Source organism: Podarcis melisellensis, assembly GCF_964234715.1.
Source record: "Podarcis melisellensis genome assembly, chromosome: 10".
In the NCBI taxonomy this organism is placed as follows: domain Eukaryota; kingdom Metazoa; phylum Chordata; class Lepidosauria; order Squamata; family Lacertidae; genus Podarcis; species Podarcis melisellensis.
The window spans coordinates 22,452,008-22,472,751 of NC_138542.1; the positions used below are offsets into that span (position 1 = coordinate 22,452,008).

Genomic DNA, 20,744 nt, shown 5'->3' on the forward strand with positions numbered 1-20,744 from the left:
AAGATGAATTCATCCTGCATACTACACCCAATATGCATCTTTCCCCTTCTATCCATGTTAAGAGCAGCGAGCTGAACATTTTGAAATATGCTATGGTACGCTTTGAATGCACAAGAACCGTAGACATTTATCAAGGCAGTGCATTTAATCTCCCCGTCCCCCCATATTACTGGCCAATATGAAGTCTTGCAGATAAAGCTGAACTGAGAACAAGAAGACTTGGGACAGCTGAGCAGCCCCAACCCCGCTCCTATTTGCATGCCCCTACCTGTAGGGTTTCAGCTGGGAAGAAAGGGCTTTGGCTTCCCAGCTGAGCAGCTCTGCTCCTGCTCCTACTCTTGTGCAAGCAGGAGCGGGTGCAGGACTCTCTCGGCTGGGGAAGGGGAAGCACTTTAACACAGCCTCCATCCTGCCACTGGCTTCTGTGAGCCGGTGGCGGGTCAGGGGGGGTTCTGTAAAACTGCTTTGGGGGGTGTCTATGTGTGTGTGCTTTAAAACTTCATTTAAGGACCTACTGAGTAAACATGTATAGGATTGCCATTTAAGCCGCACACAAATAAGAAGGAACTTCAGGCAATCCTAGCTAATTTTCATGGGTCTATATACTTAAAAGTAAGTCCCACTTTGTTCAGTAGCAATTGCTTCCTTTTTCATTACCTTATTTATTGATACTTATTCATAGATATATATAAAATACATGCCCATGACAAAGTATATTTTTATAATATACTAAAACAACAATTTAGTCTAAAAAAGAACAAATTCAGAAAGAAAAGACAAGAAAAGGAGAGACCCAAAGAAAGAGAAAGAAAAAGAAAAAACTAAAGATAAAAAAGGATAAAAGGGCTTCCATCCCTCTGTCTTGCAGCTACATGTGATATTCATTCCTTAAAATCCAACCATTCTATAAACCAGTATTTTTTCCATCTTCAAATCCCGATATTTCAAGCTCATTTCCTCTTTCATGTGAAAAGTCTGTAAGAAACTTCCAGTCCTTAACAGTTCTACCCAAGCTTACCACACACGCCACAATGCTAACCTTGACTACTTGGAAGAAAGTCCCATGTAATTCAATGAGGCTTACTCCCAGGTAAGCACAGTTAAAGGCTATATCCCACTGAGCCCCAATGGCAATTAATTACATTTACTGTTCACACAGTAAAAAACAAAAACAAAACAGCAATACTCCAGTCACTATGAAGGATAAATCCACAAGGAGTAGATTCTAGGACAACTCATGCAAGTCTTGATTTCACAGCTTGCACCCCATCAGGACAGTAGATCATTGCTTTTTTTATATGTACAGTTTTAATTCTGTTCATGTTTCATTGTTTTTAATGGTTTATATGTTTTTCCCTCTCTGTGTTGTGATTCTTGTTTTGTTTTTTTATCTATAAGCCGCCTTGAGTCCCATAAGGGGAAAAGGCGGGGTAAAACCAAATGAATAATAATAATAATAATAATAATAATAATAATAATAATAATAATAATAATTTTACCACAAAAACCTGGTGCTGGGTTCTAGCCACTCCCCACCCCCTCAAAAAAACCAAATCCCGATGTACCACTTGAACGCCCAGGGGCGTTTAGTACTTTAACATACTAGAATAAATTCACCATTTCAACAGGAGGCAACCCCCCCACGTCTCCTCGAAGATGGACTGCGCCAACCGTCCCTCGTGCTCTCTGGGCGTTTCAACTTTCCCGCTTTCATATGCGGTTGCTGCCCTGCGTCCCCGTCCTTCTGCGCCTGCGCGTTAGAGGTTGGCGTGGGGATTTGAGAAACAGAAACCCGCATTATTTTTTTAACGGCGCGGTCGCCGTCGAGTGAGAGGAGGCGGCGGAGGAGGAGGAAGGATGGCTAGCGGCGCTTTCTCCCTCGCGGTGCCAGCCGGAGAAGAGAGCAGCGAGAGCGACGACGACGGCTGGGTCGTCGGGTCCGTCGAGGCGACGCCTCAGAAGCACGTAAGGGAGGCCTGGGCCTGAGGCGCTTCCAGGGGGCACAATTTCCAACTCAAAAGGCCCTTTGGGGTCGGTTCCCTTGCGTCCCTCTTACAGTCATTTTATTATATTCAGGTGTTTTCTGACCTGAAGCGCTCGAGGCAGAGCCCTTTTCTTTTGCCCCCCCCCCCTTTGTAACTTTGTAACAGCCCTGTGAGGTAGGTTGTGTGGAGAGTTTCACGGCCGAGGGCATCTATTTTGAGTGCCCAGAGTTTGCCATGGTGTTATTTTGGGGGGGGGCGGGGGGCGGGTCACAAGCAGTTGCAATTCGGAGTAGATAGATAGTGGATATTGCATTTTTTTAAAAATTGGTTTTATTGGATGTTCAAAATATAAGTAACAGAGGCTAGAACATGGGCGTCGCCCAATAAATCCTCCAAAAGTATTAAAAAGCAATAGAAACACTTTTAACAAGCTGAGGTTCTGTCCCTGCCCCCTCAGTAGAGACTTTCAGGTATAAGGCAGTGTATAAATTCAATAAATAAATAATAAAATAATAAAGCCTGCCCCGCCCCAACCAAAGTCTTTGGTTTTTGGTTTTACATATTAAAGGAAACATCCGCGACCTTCCAAAAAAACTTTTTAAATGTGACCTCCCACAACTTTTTGCTGCCCCCCACCAAAATCCCATCTACGCCCATGGGCTACAATATAGGAACCATAAAGCAAGAGATACAGTATACAGCTGTTGAGAAAAGTGGGGAAATGGGTGCCACAACACAATCAACAGAGTGCCCTTTATAATTCTCATTTATTTGCTTCAGTTGTGTCGATGCAATTCCATTTAATAAGCCTCCAAGGTGTAGTGTGCTGCTCTTTGAAATTTGGAGTAGAGCCAGGTGTGCTTTACAAAAGAGAAAGAAAAAAAAGTCATATTTATTGGATTTTCAAATTATAAGAATAGAGGAATCATAAACCAAGAGTCACAGAATATAGTACAGTGGTACCTCTGGATACGAATGGGATCCATTCCGGAGCCCCGTTCGCATCCTGAAGCAAACGCAACATGCGCAGGTTGCGATTCGTTGCTTCTGCGCATGCGCATGACATCATTTTGAGCGTATGTGCGAGCGGCGAAACCTGGAAGTAATGCGTTCTGTTACTTGCGGGTCGCCGTGGAGCGCAACCCGAAAACACTCAACCTGAAGCAACTTCAACCCGAGGTATGACTGTACAGTTGGCAAGAAAAGTGGGAATGGATGCTGTGACACAATTCAACAGGGTGGGTGCACTTTACATTTTCCACATTTATTTGCTTCTGATGTGTCACGTAATTCCATTTAATAAGCCTCCAAGGTGGACTGTGAGAATAAAATGGTAGTAGTAGGGAGAATGTATTGTAAACCGCCCTGCTATCCTCAAATGAAGGGCAGTACAGTCATACCTCGGGTTATAGCCACTTCAGGTTGTGTTTTTTCGGGTTATGCACCTGCAGAAACCCGGAAGTACCGGAACAGATTACTTCCGGGTTTCAGCGGTCACGCATGCGCAGAGGCGCCAAATCACACTTTGTGTATGCGCAGACACTCCACTGCGGGTTGCGAATGCTGCGGGTTGCAAACGTGCATCCCGCACTGATCATATTCACAACCCGAGCATCCACTATATAGAAATTTAATAAATATTGTTTGCAGCCTTGAACTTGTTGTAGGGAGAACTTTGGAAAAAAGGTTGAATATAAGTGTAAAATAACTAAATATTTAATCACTAAACCAATGTAATAATTTTCCTGTTTAGCAACTGGATGACCTATTGCAGTCAAATGACAAAGATGAAGCATTGAAGAAAGCATTGCTGGCTGGAAACTTGCCTGCTATTGAAGAGCTTTTAAATTCAGGTAAGATTAATGGATTGTCTGTTTTAATTTGATGTGTGTATATAAAATAGATTTTGAAAGGTTTTCTGAGAAGTTGTTTTTACTATAAGGTAAATCTTTATTCTTCACATAGGTACATAGAGGAATCTTATGAGCTCCTTTGAGCAAATGTAAGGTCTTGCAAATGTGCACTGGAGTTGCTCGCCTTTCTTTTAACCAAGAGCAATTCCTCTTGAGTTCTGCTGCTTCTCATAGTCTCTTGACTTTTATTGGTAGCCTGTTGGCCAACATGGCAGGCTGCTGTCAAAAGCAGGAATGTGGAAACGTTTCGCTGCACGTGTAGCTCACCTGATGCTTTATGGATTGGAACTAGAACAAATTTCTTGACCAATGGCTGAAAGTTATTGGATTTGCTTGTTTACATGTTGAAGGTTCCAGCTATGTTCATAATACAGCACTTTAGAAAATACTTTGAAAGCAAATGATTTGAAAAATCTAGACTTAGCTATTTAATTAACAGAGATTTTGAAATATGAAGTCCAGATATTATAGTGGGAATGGAAGCTGTAAAATGGGAGGAGAACCTCTAGCCTTAAGCTCACCAGGCCTCTCTATTTGAGCCATGATGCCATTTTGTTCAAGCTATGCCCACCTGTCCATTATATAGGATGTCAGGTGTGGAGCGGGTAAAGATTTGATTAAAGGTGGTTTGGAGGCACCTGGCAATCATTTGCAAAGCGTTCCACAAGGCCTGCCTATCGGCTGACAGTTGGCACGTCTTCTGCACAGTTTGGTTTTGAATTGTGCAGGCAGAAAAGGGCCACCTGGCATCACTGTGATGTCTGGTGATTGGCAGGTGGGCAATTCCACTTATCAATTCTGGCCCACATGTGTGGAATTGAATGCTCTGTCCCATTGACAGATTCAGTTCCCCACTCCTGCCACGAAAATTAATTTTGAGCTATCAGGTTAAAATAACCTAATTTCAGGAAATACTTTTTTTAAAAAGAGTCATTTGACATTACTGAACATGTTTCAAGTGCTGAGTGCTTTGTCTATGTACACATTAGTAAGCTACAGGTGGCAATGGATTTCCATTATGTGTGGTGAAATAGACATACTTATTGATCTAGCAGGGTACATGCAGTTTTCTGCATAAATGTGATAGTCATTGTGATAGCCAAGTGGTGTTCCATCTCTGGGACACTACTTTATACAGACTAGAATTATGAGAAACTGTAGTAAAGATGGTTAGATAGATTTATAGAATTTCCAAAAATGTTATTACTGCTACTCATATATTTAAATACGTTTTCAAAATGTAGTCAGTTTCTTTCTCTTTATGCCTGCTTACCTGGAACTTATTTCTGAATAGGACTGGGCTGTAAAAGTATCAAGTACTGATTTTACCAGGTTACTCAGTTTTTGAGGAAAAAGCCCCACAGAAATTAAAAAAATACTGGGGCATGATTGCTGTTGATATGGCAATGTGAGTTTTATTCATTGTGAATCAAGATTACATTGTAGAAATTAACACACCAGCAAATGCTGAGAAGTCTTCGTAATTCTGGATTGCTAATGACTGAATCCAGTAATTCTGGGGTATTGCAACATAAGTTAGGAATGATGTATTGACCTGTTATACTTCTTCCCAAGTGTCAAAAATGTTGAAATATTCTAAGATAAGAGTTTTTTCATGGAACTTTATCTTAATCTCCTAAGGTATTACTTCACCTTTTCAACTTGAGAGCTTTCTATCCATAAAAATAGCAGCTTTCCTGTAAGTAATGACTTCTCAGCCAATAAATACTCTTAGTCCAATAAGAGAAGATAAAGTGATTACGTAACTTTCTCCTCTTCTATGCTGACTTCAAGCTTTATTTGTGGACCATTTTCTTCATGGCGTCAAAGCCTAGCTAGTCAAACAAAAGATGCTGGTACGTTTTGGAACACTACTATTATTTCTACTAGCTCGTAGAAATAACATGAAGAGAGCAAAGGTTCTCAAGGAGCTCAGCAACTTTCTAGTGATTGTCCAAATGATTGTGAAATATGAGTGCATATGACTTTGTGCAAGTGGCCTAGGGCACTAGTCCTCAACTAGTGGGTCAAGACCCAGTACTGGGCCTTAGCCTGACCTAATGTGAATTACAGAAGCAGCACTGCCACCAAACAAATCCCCAAATGCACATTGGGTTACAGGTAGGTCTCTGGTCTGAAAAAGCTGAAGTTCTTCAGCTGTTGGTCCTCAGATGTTGTCAAAGAACAGTGCCTGTTATTCCCAGCTGGCTGAGCAACAATGGCCAGGGTTGATAGGAATTGTAGTCTAACAACATCTGGGGACCAAAGGTTAAAGAAAGCTGGTTTAGAATCACCTTGTATATCAAACTAGAAAAGTTGCTTCCATGATTTATCTGTCTTATCTGTCTATCTAATTGTGTTCTGCTAAGCAGGCTGATGGATGAGGGACAAAAGAGTTTTGCCTCTGCTGGTCTGCTTCATTTCAGTGCTAGCCATGGACGTGGGCATATCGCTTCTTGCATGGTCATCCTGGGAACCAGGGAGGTTTGATGAGGAGAGACAGGGTCTGTCACCTGCTGCCCCTTGTGCTCATCTTCATGGAATTAGAATAGAGATACAAGGATGGGCTAGAGAAAATAGCTATAGATCTCTGTACCTAAACCCCTTAGTAAAAGTGATTTAAAGATTATTTTTTGTTAAGTTGTATGTGGAGGATTCCACATGGCTAAAGTGTTATTTTTGCTGGTTCTTGCAGGTAATTAGTATTTAACATTTATAAAGTATCTGTAATTTTCTAAGTGATTATAAATGAGTAAATAAAAAATAAGAGATTGTCTGCTTCCACAGTCACAGTGTAAATGCACAATACAAAAAGGAATGGATGGAAGAAAGCTAGCATTGGAGCAGGTTCTTCTACATTAGCTGATTGGTCCGGCCAGAATGATCTCCCCCTTACCATGGTGATCCTTGTAGGAGACAGGATGTGCTGCCCAGATCACCTGGCTGGTGGCAGAATCCAGACAATGTCTCAAATTCTATTGTGCCAGGCAATGTAATCTGATGAGTTGAATTTTAATAACACCTTGAGAGATCTAGAATACCAAGTGCTGCCAATGATATAAAAATGTGACTTTGTATTCATACTTGCAATAGCGGAGATGGGTAAGGTAAGATCCTGGGGGCACTCTCACCTGAGCTTTTGTCAGGTGTACTTGCTGCTATTGCTCTGGGCAAAGGGTAGAGTTCTGAGACAGTGGAGTAGATAATGATGCATAACAGGGATGGGGAACCTGTAGCCCTCCAGTTGTTGTTCTCCAGGTCCCACCAACCCTAGCCAGCATTGCTAGTGGTCAGGGTTGAAGAGAGTTGTAGTCCAGCAAAATGTAAGAGAGGGCACAGGTTCTAATACATAAAGCCTTTCCCCCAGCCTTCTTGATAATAGTATTAGGAAAGGCAAAATATTGGGGCCAGGTATTCTTCAGAGTAGTTTCCCTGCTCCAACAGGTATTTCAACCACCTCTACTGCCATTGATCTCTGCAGCTAAAGACTGCATACTGAATGGCGAGATAACTTTTGCCGAGCTCTGGAATTTGTATCTAAAGAGAGTAGTACAATGTATGAGTCTCTCTTTTATTAACTGTGTATACTCTTGCGTATATAAAATCATTGCAGGTGTAAGTGTGGATTCTACTTTTAAGTTTGGATGGACTCCTCTGATGTATGCTGCAAGTGTCTCAAATGTGGAACTCATGCAAATCCTTCTGAACAGAGGTTCAAATGCAAGCTTTGATAAGGGTAAGCCTTAGTAAATCAGCTATTCTTATACGCATTTGTTTTAGGACTTAAGGTATGCAGGTGGAAATCCAGCAGGAGTGTGGGGGCTATCCAGTGTATTGTACAGAATGTTACATGTATGACTGTCTATCTGCCGGACAGAAACTCTGGGTGTGTGCTCGGTACAATGAGCGCCTCATTTTTTGTTCTTTTGAGGCCAAAGGCAGAGGTTGGTGGATGAAGCCTTCAGAGACATGATAGTGATATCCCACTCCCAGGGTTGACACTTCCTCCACTGTCATGGTGAATGAGACTGGAAACCCAGTCAGATGAGCGGCGTACAAATAATAAAATTGTATTATATTTCAGGGAAGGAGGGAATCTAGTTCCAATATGGGATGAGGGTGAAAAAGTTTGATTGTCCAAATGGGGAAGGGGCAGAAGTAGGCATTGAAAATGACAGCAGTTCAAGGCGTCTGGAGTGCTGTAACTTAAAAACACACATATCAGAAATATTTGGAAAAAGACACAAGTGTATAGGTTTTATATGGTAATACTAGAAGCGTCTGAACTGAGTTGGGAAAGTTTGAGTGCTTGGTTATAAAGGAGAGCATGGATATAGTAGGCACAATGGAAACCTGGTGGAACGCAGAGAGCCGAAGGGACAGTGTAGTCTCTGGATATAACAGTTTAATTAATAGCAATTGGCAGCTAATTTTTCAATCCAAATATTAGTATAAAAACCAGGATCACAATAATTATCAAACAGCCATTAGAATCTAAGCTTAAAATAACAGGAAATATTCAGCTGAAGGTCATTTTAAACAGCCATGTCTTCACTAGCTTGAGGTCACATGAGCATGAATGCCCATGGTTAGCATTTCATTTCATTAGGAAGGGGTGTTGAAAAAAACCAGCCAAAGCTGGAAAGAGGCACCTCTCGACACTGATGCTACCTGCTTATCTAACAAGTGCCATATAATGGAGTATCCTCTATGAATCTGATTTTATCCAAAACTGGTTGTAAACACAAGGACAAAAAACTATATGGAGTATTTTAACATATTTATGGTTGTTCAGGTACAATAAAAGAACGTAGTTTTAAATAAGTATTAAATCTAGCAACCTGTAGTTGAGTTTAAATATGCATTTAAAGTTTACACTTTAAATTTCAAATTGAGACCAGTAGGAAATTTCCCTTGAAATTTAAACAAATTTAATGTTATGAATTCTCCATTTCCAATTAAATGCAGTTGATGCTTTCTGTGTATTGTGCTTGTAACGAGCATTGGTCTTTGCACACTTATTTTTTATGATGTCTGGTTTTATTATAGGAATCATTGGTTATTTGTATAATTTTCATTTAGATCAATATACAGTATTGATGGCTGCATGTACAGCACATACTTCAGAAGAGCAGATTTTAAAGTGTGTAGAACTGCTTCTCTCAAGAAATGCTAACCCTAATGCTGCTTGTAGGTAAGCGAACAACATTATCTCCAAATTTCTGACTTATAGTCGTTTTTAATTGAACTTGTTCTGTCATGTTTACTACCAATAGATAACTTTTGAGTAAGTCTTTGGCCTTCACTCTCTGATATGTACTACCAATGTTTCTGTTTGCTGACAGTGCCTTATGTGGGTACTGTTTTCTCCTAAACCTTTTGTCCTCTTCTGAAGTAGCCCTCCAAATGGTTTTGTAATATTTGTTAACCATTTGCATTGAGAAACTCGATAAAAGATTTGAACTTACTTCATTGTATTGGCTAAACTTTGCTGTTGATCCAGTAAGCAATCTAATTTTTCAGCATGCAGTGTTTTGCTGTAGAAGAACAGGTTTGATTGAGGACTAGAAGCTCAATGCATTTTGAATGTTACATCCACTTACAATGTTCGTTGTGTGGAGGATACTTCTTTCAGAGCTGCTGCTTTCTAGTTTCTCAAATACTATAAAAACACTATCTTGTTAAATTTTCCACTCCTCTTGAAAAGTAAACTATTTTCCTAAGCTAAATAGCTATAACATTGGCAGTGATAATATCTTAGACCTGAAGAGTGAACATTTTCCGTAACTGTTCCATTAAAGCAGAAATAGCCCTCCAGGTGGTGTTGTACCAAAACTCCCCTCATCCTTGACCGCTGGACATGCTGGCTGATGGGGATTGGAGTCCAGCAACATCTGGAGAGCCACCCCTGTTTTAAAGCCTTCCATGACTAACCACTGTATTTTTAAAAGAATTTTACATTTTCTATATTAATTTCCACTAGTTTTCAGCCATCTTGGAAACTGTTGTCAGGCAGGATATAAATATTAGCGTATTTGTTTGCTATGGAAATCTCCCATCTGTTCAGAGCTTATCTCTTGCTGGACACAGCCAATTTGCTAGAAAGTCCACTAACATTACGAGACTTCAAAATTGCACTAACCTTCGTGCCCACATGTACACATATACTGTCATTTGCAGTGAATCAGAAGTGAGGAAGGCGGAGAGACAATTTGTTCACTTCCAATTTATAAATATTTCCATGCCTACTTTCATGACGGTGATGCCTCCTTATCACAGCTTACCAGGCAATTGACTAGTTCCTGGTGTTACCAAGCCCTCATTCACACTGACCCACATTGGTACAATGGGACCTTGGGTTACAAACGTTTTGGGTTACAAACGCTTCAGTTTACAGACTCCGCTAACCTGGAAGTAGTACATCGGGTTAAGAACTTTACTTCAGGATGAGAACAGAAATCGCGGCGCAGCAGCAGCGGGAGGCCCCATTAGCTAAACTGGTACCTCAGGTTAAGAACAGTTTCAGGTTAAGAACGGACCTCTGGAATGAATTAAGTTCTTAACCAGAGGTACCACTGTAGTTGATTATCTGTAACACTGTTTTATTATCTACCCACTACTGAGGAGAACTTTACACAATCAGAAATCCAGGGGAGCAAGGGAATGGTAAAATTATTTCTACTCTGGATGGACAGTACAGGGAACCATGTGGTTATGTGCTTACTGTAGTAAACAGTTACCTTTTGTTAAATGCTCTTTGTTCGCCCCAATCCCACAAACCACAGAGGCTTATTCTGTTGGCTGTTCAGTGGCTTCTGTGCAGAGATAGATTTCCTTTGGGAAAAAGTACCCCAGCCCACTGAGACCTTTGATGCCCACCCCTCACCACCTGGACTCCACACAATACTCATTGAACATATTTCCCTAATATTAGCATTGCCAGACCTCTCCAAGAGCTCCTTTTTGTTGCTGGTAAGATTCTCTGTAAGCAGTAAGTAGGTCATGGACGGTTTGGGTATTGAGGCCTAACTTGCCTTCCCTCCGTTGTTGTCTCCTCTTTGAACTTGAGGAGCATGCACTCAGAGTCTCTTCATTTTCCCCTGAAAGAGCCTCAAGTAGTGGCTGTTTTACTTAGGGCATCTTTGGCATTGTAGATACTCTATTGGTCCGAATATAAGCCACACTTTTTTTTCTAAATTCTGACCATGAAAAGTTAAAGTGCGGCTACCGTGGCACGAATGTGGAGAAGCAGCCCCTGCCCACAGCTTCCCCGCCCTTCCCCCTCCAGCCGGGAAAGGGAGGAAGCAGGGAAGGGGGAAGGCTCCCCCCCTTCCCAGTATGCAGCCAGGAGCACAAGACAAACACACTAGGAGCATGGGAAAGCGGCACTTGCCCCACATATAGTCCTCCGTCCTCTCCCCCAAGGCCAGGAAGGAGGGAGCCACCAGCAATGCAGCGCCCCCACCCCTGCCCAGAATGCAGCCGGGGTTGCGGGCAAACTGCCAGGAGCGTGGGGAAGCGGCGCCCGCCCTGCATGCAGTCCCTAGTCCTTTCTCCCCAGGTTGGGAAGGGGGAAAACCACAAGCAACGCTGCATGGCTCCCCCTGCCCAGCATGCAGCCAGGAACGTGGCAAGCGGCACCAGGAGCGTGGGGAAGCGGCACCCGTCCTACCCGAGGGACATACTGCGGGTCCTCTTTAGTACTCATAGGATTTTCTTCTACATTTGCCATTTACCGATGTGATTGCCTGCGGAATTTTAAGGGAGCGCCTTTGGCTATTGTATTTTTTTCTCTCCCCCCGCTCTCCGAATTTTAAAGGTGCGGCTTATTTGCGGGTGCAGCTTATATTTGGGCCAATATGGTTTCTGTTGTCTGGCCTTAGTACCATTTCTCATTGCTCAGGTGCACCATCCAAAATGCATCTGGGGAGCCCCAAAGTGTGCTCCACCCTTTCCAGCTTCACTCCCATGACCAGAAAACAGGCATTGTTCGGTCCCTGCTTCTGCCAACCTAGCAGTACTCTGTATTTTCAGTGCAAATTTCAAGTAAATGGGGACAGTGTATGGCTTTTTGTTGTTGTTGATAGCTTGGTTAATGTTTGAGATTTTTATCTAGTTACTTAACACATTAAAATTTAACAGAATATATTTATTGTTGCTGATAGTATCATGCCAGCTCTACTGTGTTATTTCAGTGGCCTTGGTTTTATTATATGATAGTTAACTTTGTTTAATGGCACATCTAACTACATCTATATAGCCTGGGAAAAGTGTTGCATTTATCTTTTAGGTAATAAATCCTACTATCAATGACACCAAAGCAGAGATACAGAACAGTTATCATAGTATATGTCTTTAATCTGCTCCCTAGAAGAAAAATATCAGCCATAAGTTTGAAGGGTTTAAACAATACTACATGTATTTAATCTTGTTACCTTTTTAGAGTTCCTTATTCATGAGACGTAACCTCTGGAATAAATTTAATACATAAATTCTTAAATCCATTCGATGTACATAAATGTCATGTGAGAGAGAATTCTAATGTGTTCACCCTCCCTATTGAACTTGAGTCAACCCATATTACTCAAGAGTCAACCCCCCTTTTAGAGGGTTGCAGAATTAGTCCCCTCCTGGCAAATAGAAGGGGAAGAAATTGAGGCAGTGAGAGATTTTACTTTCTTGGGCTCCACGATCACTTCAGATGGTGACAGCAGTCACGAAATTAAAAGACGCCCGCTTCTTGGGAGAAAAGCAGTGACAAACCTAGACAGCATCTTAAAAAGCAGAGACATATAGCCTGGGAAAAGTGCATATACCTTGCTGACAAAGATCCGTATAGTTCTGGTTTTCCCAGTAGTGATGTATGGAAGCGAGAGCTGGACCATAAAGAAGGCTGATCGCCAAAGAAGTGATGCTTTTGAATTATGGTGTTGGAGGAGACTCTTGAGAGTCCCATGGACTGCAAGATCAAACCTATCCATTCTTAATGTAATCAGTCCTGAGTGCTCACTGGAAGGACAGATCCTGAAGCTGAGGCTCCAATACTTTGGCCACCCCATGAGAAGAGAAAATTCCCTGGGAATGACCCTGATGTTGGGAAAGATGGAGGGCACAGGGAGAAGGGGACGACAAGAGGATGAGATGGTTGGACCGTGTTCTCGAAGCTACCAGCATGAGTTTGACCAAGCTGCGGGAGGCAGTGGAAGACAGGAGTGCCTGGTGTGCTCTGGTCCATGGGGTCACGAAGAGTTGGACACGACTAAACAAAAACAAATTGCAAAATAAAAATGCTTTGCAGACAGATTCTGCAAGGATCCTCACTGACTAATGCCACACCCTGGTTGGGCCCCCAATATTGTTTCCTTAATGCTTAACTTAGATGTTCATCAGACTCAGCCTTCATAAAGCTACATTACAGCACCTGATAGGAGCCCTCTATACAGTATGGTACAGTGGTGCCTCGCAAGACGAAATTAATTCGTTCCGCAAGTCTCTTCGTCTTGCGGTTTTTTCGTCTTGCGATGCACGGTTTCCCATAGGAATGCATTGAAAATCAATTAATGCGTTCCTAGGGAAACCGCCTTCAGACCAGGTCCGGGGACAGTCTGTCCCCGGACCTCTTCTGAAGGCTGGGGGGCGCGGGCTTCGCAGCAGCGCTACGAAGCCCGGCGGCTGGGGCAGGTGTTCCCGCCCCCCCACCCCGCTTCGGAGCAGCGTTCCGAAGCGGGGTGGCTGGGGCAGGTGTTCCCGCCCCCCGCCCGGCTTCGCAGCAGCGCTACGAAGCCCGGCGGCTGGGGCAGGTGTTCCCGCCCCCCCACCCCGCTTCGGAGCAGCGTTCCGAAGCGGGGTGGCTGGGGCAGGTGTTCCCGCCCCCCCGCCCGGCTTCGCAGCAGCGCTACGAAGCCCGACGGCTGGGGCAGGTGTTCCCGCCCCCCCACCCCGCTTCGGAGCAGCGTTCCGAAGCGGGGTGGCTGGGGCAGGTGTTCCCGCCCCCCGCCCGGCTTCGCAGCAGCGCTACGAAGCCCGGCGGCTGGGGCAGGTGTTCCCGCCCCCCCACCCCGCTTCGGAGCAGCGTTCCGAAGCGGGGTGGCTGGGGCAGGTGTTCCCGCCCCCCGCCCGGCTTCGCAGCAGCGCTACGAAGCCCGGCGGCTGGGGCAGGTGTTCCCGCCCCCCCACCCCGCTTCGGAGCAGCGTTCCGAAGCGGGGTGGCTGGGGCAGGTGTTCCCGCCCCCCCCGCCCGGCTTCGCAGCAGCGCTACGAAGCCCAGCGGCTGGGGCAGGTGTCCGGGATCTCTTTTGAAGCAAGCGGCTGCGGAGAGACGCGATCTCCCCGCAGCCGCTTGCTTCAAAAGAGGTCCGGGATCTCTTTTGAAGCAAGCGGCTGCGGAGAGACGCGATCTCCCCGCAGCCGCTTGCTTCAAAAGAGGTCCGGGATCTCTTTTGAAGCAAGCGGCTGCGGAGAGAAGCGATCTCCCCGCAGCCGCTTGCTTCAAAAGAGGTCCGGGGGCAGCGGGAAGAGCTGCCCCCGGACCTCTTTTGAAGCAAGGGGCGGTGGGGAGAAGCGATCTCCCCGCCGCCCCTTGCTTCAAAAGAGAAGACCCGCTGTCCCCGGGGCAAGCTTCGTTTTGCGAAGCAAGCCCATAGGGAAATTCGTCTTGCGAGGCAACTCGAAAACGAAAAAACCTTTCGTTTTGCGAGTTTTTCGTCTCGCGAGGCGTTCGTCTTGCGGGGTACCACTGTACTTTGAGTCAGAATGAATTCATAGAGAACAAGCAGAGCACAGCACATATCTGAGTGGCAGTACTATAAAACAATGGCTATTGATATCAATGAAACTTGGTACATTATTTGCAGGGATCTCTTGTGCCATCTTAGTTCTTTTGAGTTTGCAAAGGAAACATTTCTTTTTGTGTAGTTTCCATTGCTCTATTGATAATGCTGAACTCTTTTATCACTGGAGCTGAGCCAATAACACTTAACTGTTGGAACCTTTGGGCTTTGTATTGCACTTGAAAGAGTGTTAATCCTCTTGGGTTATAGGTTACAAGTTCTCCAAAAAGGGAGCTCCCTTTCTTCTTCGCTTTCAGATCGTGCATCTACTTCACATGCAAAAGCAATTCAAAGGGAAAAGGGAGACAGACAGACAGACAAACTACAAAGTATGTGGTATAGCGATATTTGGCTTGTTGTCTTGATTGAGCCTAAAAGAAATTCTTGTGTGTTTGTTTGCAGTTAAGTGTCAATTAAATATTTTCCTTTAAATTGCTGCTTTGTAACTTTGAGAGCTGTTCTACTGTACAGTTATTTTTCACCTTTCTTGAACATACAGTAAATGGGGTCTGCACTGAGAGACATCCCAGGCAATAATACTTGATGACTTCAAAGTTGAAAAGAAGAGGTTTCTTTTTTTTTTTGTCAACCTGGAAATCATCTGTGATGTGAGATAAATTTTACCTAGCAGTAAAACATTTATCATAGATGTGTAAATTCTATTATAATAACAATAGACATTTAATACATTATCTTCTTTTTTTAAAATATAATTTTTATTAACAGGCCAATCAAATCACATCAATTCCAAATCACATTGGTTCCAAATTATACAGCCAATTTTTTTTTTTAAAAAAAATTGTTAGGGGTACCCATACATCAAGCCCCGAAAGGGGTCCAAACATCACTCTTGCTGCTGCTTAATTAAACAGTTCTATCCAGTTCTGTCCAGATAGTCTCTTTGTTGTTTTCCTCTTCTTGTTATCATTTTTCCTTTCTTTGTGATCTCTGATAATCTTCACAAGCAGGTTGAAAACAAACATATCCTGTGTGGGTTTTACACTTTCCAAGAGTCCTATCACATAAAGGACAGACGCCATTTCCACACCTCCGTAAAAAAACATTCCCACAGTCTGTCCATTGATTTCACAGGCTTGCCAATCTATATCTCCGGGGGCTCTGCCAGGTCAAGATCACATTCCGATCACCATACATTCACATTCTGATGACCCTGGTCCTCCTCCCCTTCGTCCTTCTATGAGCAAGCCTGTCTTAACGAAGGTCCATTTTTAGCTGCTTCATAAAGCTTTCCTTCCAATCCCCGATGTTTTCACTAGTCCTCTCTTTAATCAATAATTCATTTCCACACAGTCTCTTATTCTCCTGCTTGTGATTAGTAGTTTGCAACGATTCTTCTCTCTGGAGGGGAGGGTTATTGAATACTCACATAAGACAAAAAACAAAAGTTTTTTCCTCCCCCCTCTTTCCGGTTCAGTCCAACATACCGATCTTTTAATGATGATTCTTCACTTGATTTATTGTCCAGCCCGTCGCTCCGCTCACAGAGATCCCATTATTCAGCAGTCTTTACTCCCGATCTTCACTTGATGTATGTGCATTAGCTTCTTTCCAATTATATGTTTCCAATTATATATTTCGAGCTAATGCTAACCAGTGCGCGATTAGAGACAGTGTCAGGGAGAGCCGACCTTACCCGAGGGCTTCGTGCCAAGTGCCCACATCCCCTTCTTTCGAATCCGGGGGTGAATTATGGGCACAGCTGGCAAGGCAGTCCCCCCATTCCCTAGGGGGGGGCAAGGGAGGCTGCATACTCCCATATCAGCCTCTTAATTACCTCGTGTGGGTCGGAGAGATATTATTGTCAGCCATCTTCCAATGCGCCCCCTGGTGGCCCCCCTTAATACATGATCTTCATTCCTGAAGACCCCTAATCAATCCATGAATAGCTACCTAAATTTGAGATTGAAATCTTGTCACTCATAACCTTTTTTTCTTACTTTTTAAGATCAGTGACCCAGTTACTATGTAAAAATAAGCCAAACCACGGCTAAGTATGAACACACAAGTGTGCAGGTTCTCCCAACAAAAAGTGTGACTGCTTCATTCCTCCCCTAGTCTTGTTTCTGGCACACTACCCAGAGCTAAGCCATGGATTGGTGTATTGCTACATATGAACCCAGACAAACCACAATCAATAAGCCAAGAACAAAATAGTTCATGATTTGTCTGGAGCAAGAAAATCACAAACCATGGTTCAGATGTAATGCTGAAGCCAAACCATGTGTATGCCAATTTGCAAGTCACCCAGGAAACTCTCATTAAAATTCAAACAAAACAGGGAAGTCAGTGGAACCTACTCACAAACGAAACTTGTCTTTAGAAGGAGGCCCATGAAATTTGTGAGTAGACTTGAATGGGACCTCCCTGCTCCATTTGGTTTGTGTGTCTTCCAGGTGAAGTGCAAACTTACTTATTACAAACTTCCATTTGTAATAGCTACCTGGTTGCCAGACTGAAAAGTCCTGTAGTAATCTACTAAATTACTTAGGTTCAGGAATACATTTTAGAAATCGTCCCAAATGTGAAAAATGAAAAGTTGCAGAACATTCTGCAAAATTTGCTGCCACACTTGTCTAGCATCTGTTGCCATCTTGTGGTGGAACTGTTAACTCTCTACAGAATTAAAATATTCTGAGGGTAAAAAAATGCACCCCTCCCCAGTGCTTGACCTAAATCTGCTTGCCTTTGGAGGCCATTGTCCCTTACCAACGTTCGGTGGATACATGGATGGTTGTGTTCCATCTTTCTTGATATTCTAGTTAATATTTGAAAGCTCATAGTTTGCATTGGTTTTCTTTGTACACGGTTCCTTTGAGTCGCTTCAAGATTCTCTTCCTCTGACTATGGTACCAACAAGTGATACAATGCCTTATCAGATGACGTTTTATACTATCTTCAAGTAGACTAGTATTACATCCCACTGTTGGGGTGGTGAGTCATTCCTATGCGTAACAGTTCCTATTGTTTATTGTTCAGCTTCATTTTATTGTTAGTAGCTGACGTCTCAAGTATATTGCAGCAGCTTAAAAGGCTTACTAAGAGCATAAAAGCTGCTGGATCAGACTAAAGGTTTTATCAGTACATAACATCCTGTTTTCTTTAGTGGTTAGCCACATTAGCCATATTTATGGGAAACCTATTTTTCATGACTTGGCTAATCTTATTTTAAAGCAATTTAACCCTGTTTCCCTCTCTACATCATATGGCAGTGAGATTATATGCTTGTATGAAAAAGTACTTTGTATGCGGAATGTACAAATCTGCCTTAGACTAAGTCAGACAACTCACTGTCCCACCTAGCTCTGTATTTACTAATGTACAGGCACCTTCCCATTTGTGCACTATCAGCATATGTGCGGCCTCTGACACGTGTAGCGTTTTTGACAAAGAAAAACATAAGCAATAGCACACCTTGTATGCCAAATCCATGCGATCTCTAATATTGAGAAAGGTTTCACATAATATAGTACAGCTGAATGTTCGAAGCCATCGTAAGACCACAAATGTGTTGGTACTCCAAAATCAAATAGGGATCATTTTGGTTTGAGATCATGCCACAGCATTATTGGAATTGTTGATATATAAAAAATGATCATCAATACCAACTTGGTGGCTACCTATGGGGCTATTGCAGAGACAAAAGATCAAGGAAAAACTACAATCTGAAAATTATTGTTTGTTTAATACAAATGCCACTCATGAGGGCCTTGTAGGAAGGAAGCTGTCATTTAAAACATCAATGGGGTGAGGTAAAACAAAAAATCAGGAAGTGGTAGTGTTGGAATGATAACATAAAAACGTAAGAATCCCACAAGTGTATAAAGATCTGTTGTGTAAGTAGGTACCAAGCATTAGATTTAGAATAAATCTGCACTGCTATGTCCTGAACAAGTAGAGTGTATCATGAGTTTGGAAATAAGTTTTCTAGGCTTATGGGTAGAAAAGCCAGTGTAATCAAGTAGCTAGAATAGTAGATGATAAAGGTGGGATTCATTATGTCTCAGTCTCCGATGACTGCTCCTTTGTCTCCACCCTCCACCCTACATTGTTTCATGTTTCAGACATCATGATAGATCACTAAATCACAATATTTAGCTGGTGATATATCACAATGCTGAGAACCAGATATCACCCAGTCCTACAGTTGGCGCAATGTTTTCCTGCTTTCCTAAGGCAAATAATCTTGGGGAGGTGACAGTTAATATTGAGAATTGTTTTGTACTTTGGGGAACTGGTGGTGACTGGAGTGGATTAGGGGTGGGGTACTGGATCTAGCTGTTCACCCATGCTCAGCAGGTCATTTTGACAAATGAGTTGAAACTATGTCCCATTCCCCCCCCCCCCTTTGTAGCTATCTAGGTGATTCATTTTTCCTTTGTAATTAGAAAGGAAGCTCCAAACCCAGCCAAGTGGTTACTGTTGATCAGTACTGACGTCAGGCTCTGGTTTTGCAGGGGTTGGCTGTACTGCTGAGTTCTCCAGTGACCTTGGTTAGCGCCTATCAGGTGACAGGCAGTACCTTCAAGCCCCACATTCTGCTGAACTTGGCTATGCTACAGAATCCCCTGGGGAACTGATACCAACTGATTGGTGGTGACAGCAAGCCTCTCTTGCCAGTGCACAATCCAAAATACACCTTAAGGCTCATAATTATACCTTAGCAGTGATGCGTCTCGCATAGGCCATCAGGTGTGGAGCATGTGGGAAAGGTTTTGGGGAAACAACCTTGTGGATGAAATTGGGACCTTCTCTGGACCTGATTTGGCCTGCAAACCGAAGGTCCACCATACTTGGGCTAGACAATTTTTAAGTGCCTTGCAATATGTGTGGTGATGTGGATTTTTGTGGAGATTTTTGAACTGGAAAATTTTGCAGAACATTTTCTTGTGCAGTGTTCTTAAGTTCCTCTTGAGAGTCATCTAATTTATTGTATTCATCTTCCTTCTATTTAGTTAACAAAGATAAAATTTTGAAATGGCCAAACTTTCATAATGCATCATTTGAAATGACAACCCATGTATTCATTGTTAATGAACTTAGGAAATGGACATTTTCTCATAGCATTTGTGCATTTCAAATTTACTTGAGGTACATTTGATCCAACCAAGATCCAAACTTACATTGGTGTAATCCTATTTATTTTTAACAATGAGATGATATCATTGTAATTGATGAGGTGCTATTTTGGATTCTTACAACAAATGATATGGTTCAACTATTTGCTCTTCTGGATAAGCACTTTCTTTTTCTATGGTACATGTTTTGATAAATCAAGAATAGGATTGTGATCTTTTCCCCATTATCTCTTATAAATGTTACCTGGGAATGAAGACTTGAGCAAGTCCATTTGCTAGCATTTTTGAAAGAAGTGCAGCCTTTCATCATGTGTTTTATGGGTCCCTCTAGTGGTTTGTAAGATGGTTAACAAGCCATGCTGTGTGTTTTTTATATGTAATTCCATGAAAATGTTAATCTACAGACCCATATTTCATTGTCACATATAGTTAACCTATACTATATTATTTTAAATTTAATTTCCCGTAATTTCATTATCTGGCAACAGTCTTCCAAAATAGCATTTTACAAACAAGAAAACCAAACAAAAGCATGGCACACAATATGACGCATAATTTCTCTTACACCCCCCCCCCCAAAGTTCAATTAAAGACCTTTCCAAGAAAATAGACAATAGGTTAATGACCTTTATTGTATTGACAAGAAATTTTACAAAAGCAGATGAGCTTAGGATAATAAAACTCAAATGTATTACATTGGTCACAAAAACACATACTCGCCTTACCGTTGTTCCCCGACCTGGTTTGGAGGCTGGCGGTGGGGAAAGCAGCGCTTCTCCCCACCGCCAGCCCCACAAGCTCGGGGGACAGCGTGGAGGCGGAGCACCGCCTTCCCGCTGTTCCCTGACTTGGTCTTTGGGGCTGGCGGAAAGCAGCTGTGCAGCGCGCCCCGGGCTTCGGGCAGATATCCGCAAGCCTTGG

The 20,744-nt window shown here is 42.9% G+C and overlaps 1 protein-coding gene across 2 annotated transcripts in view; it reads left to right on the forward strand.

Moving 5' to 3' along the window:
• Positions 1-1,672: 1,672 nt before the first annotated feature.
• ASZ1 (ankyrin repeat, SAM and basic leucine zipper domain containing 1) overlaps positions 1,673-20,744 on the forward strand; it is a 37,493-nt gene continuing 18,421 nt past the window's right edge. Inside the window, exons 1-4 of one of the 2 annotated variants that reach the window (XM_081928990.1) lie at positions 1,673-1,965; positions 3,739-3,838; positions 7,512-7,634; positions 8,981-9,092. In XM_081928990.1, the coding sequence (XP_081785116.1) occupies positions 1,858-1,965; positions 3,739-3,838; positions 7,512-7,634; positions 8,981-9,092 (443 nt within the window). In that variant the 5' untranslated portion in view covers positions 1,673-1,857. The remainder of the gene's footprint in view (positions 1,966-3,738; positions 3,839-7,511; positions 7,635-8,980; positions 9,093-20,744) is intronic. The other variant, XM_081928989.1, reaches the window with a different exon arrangement.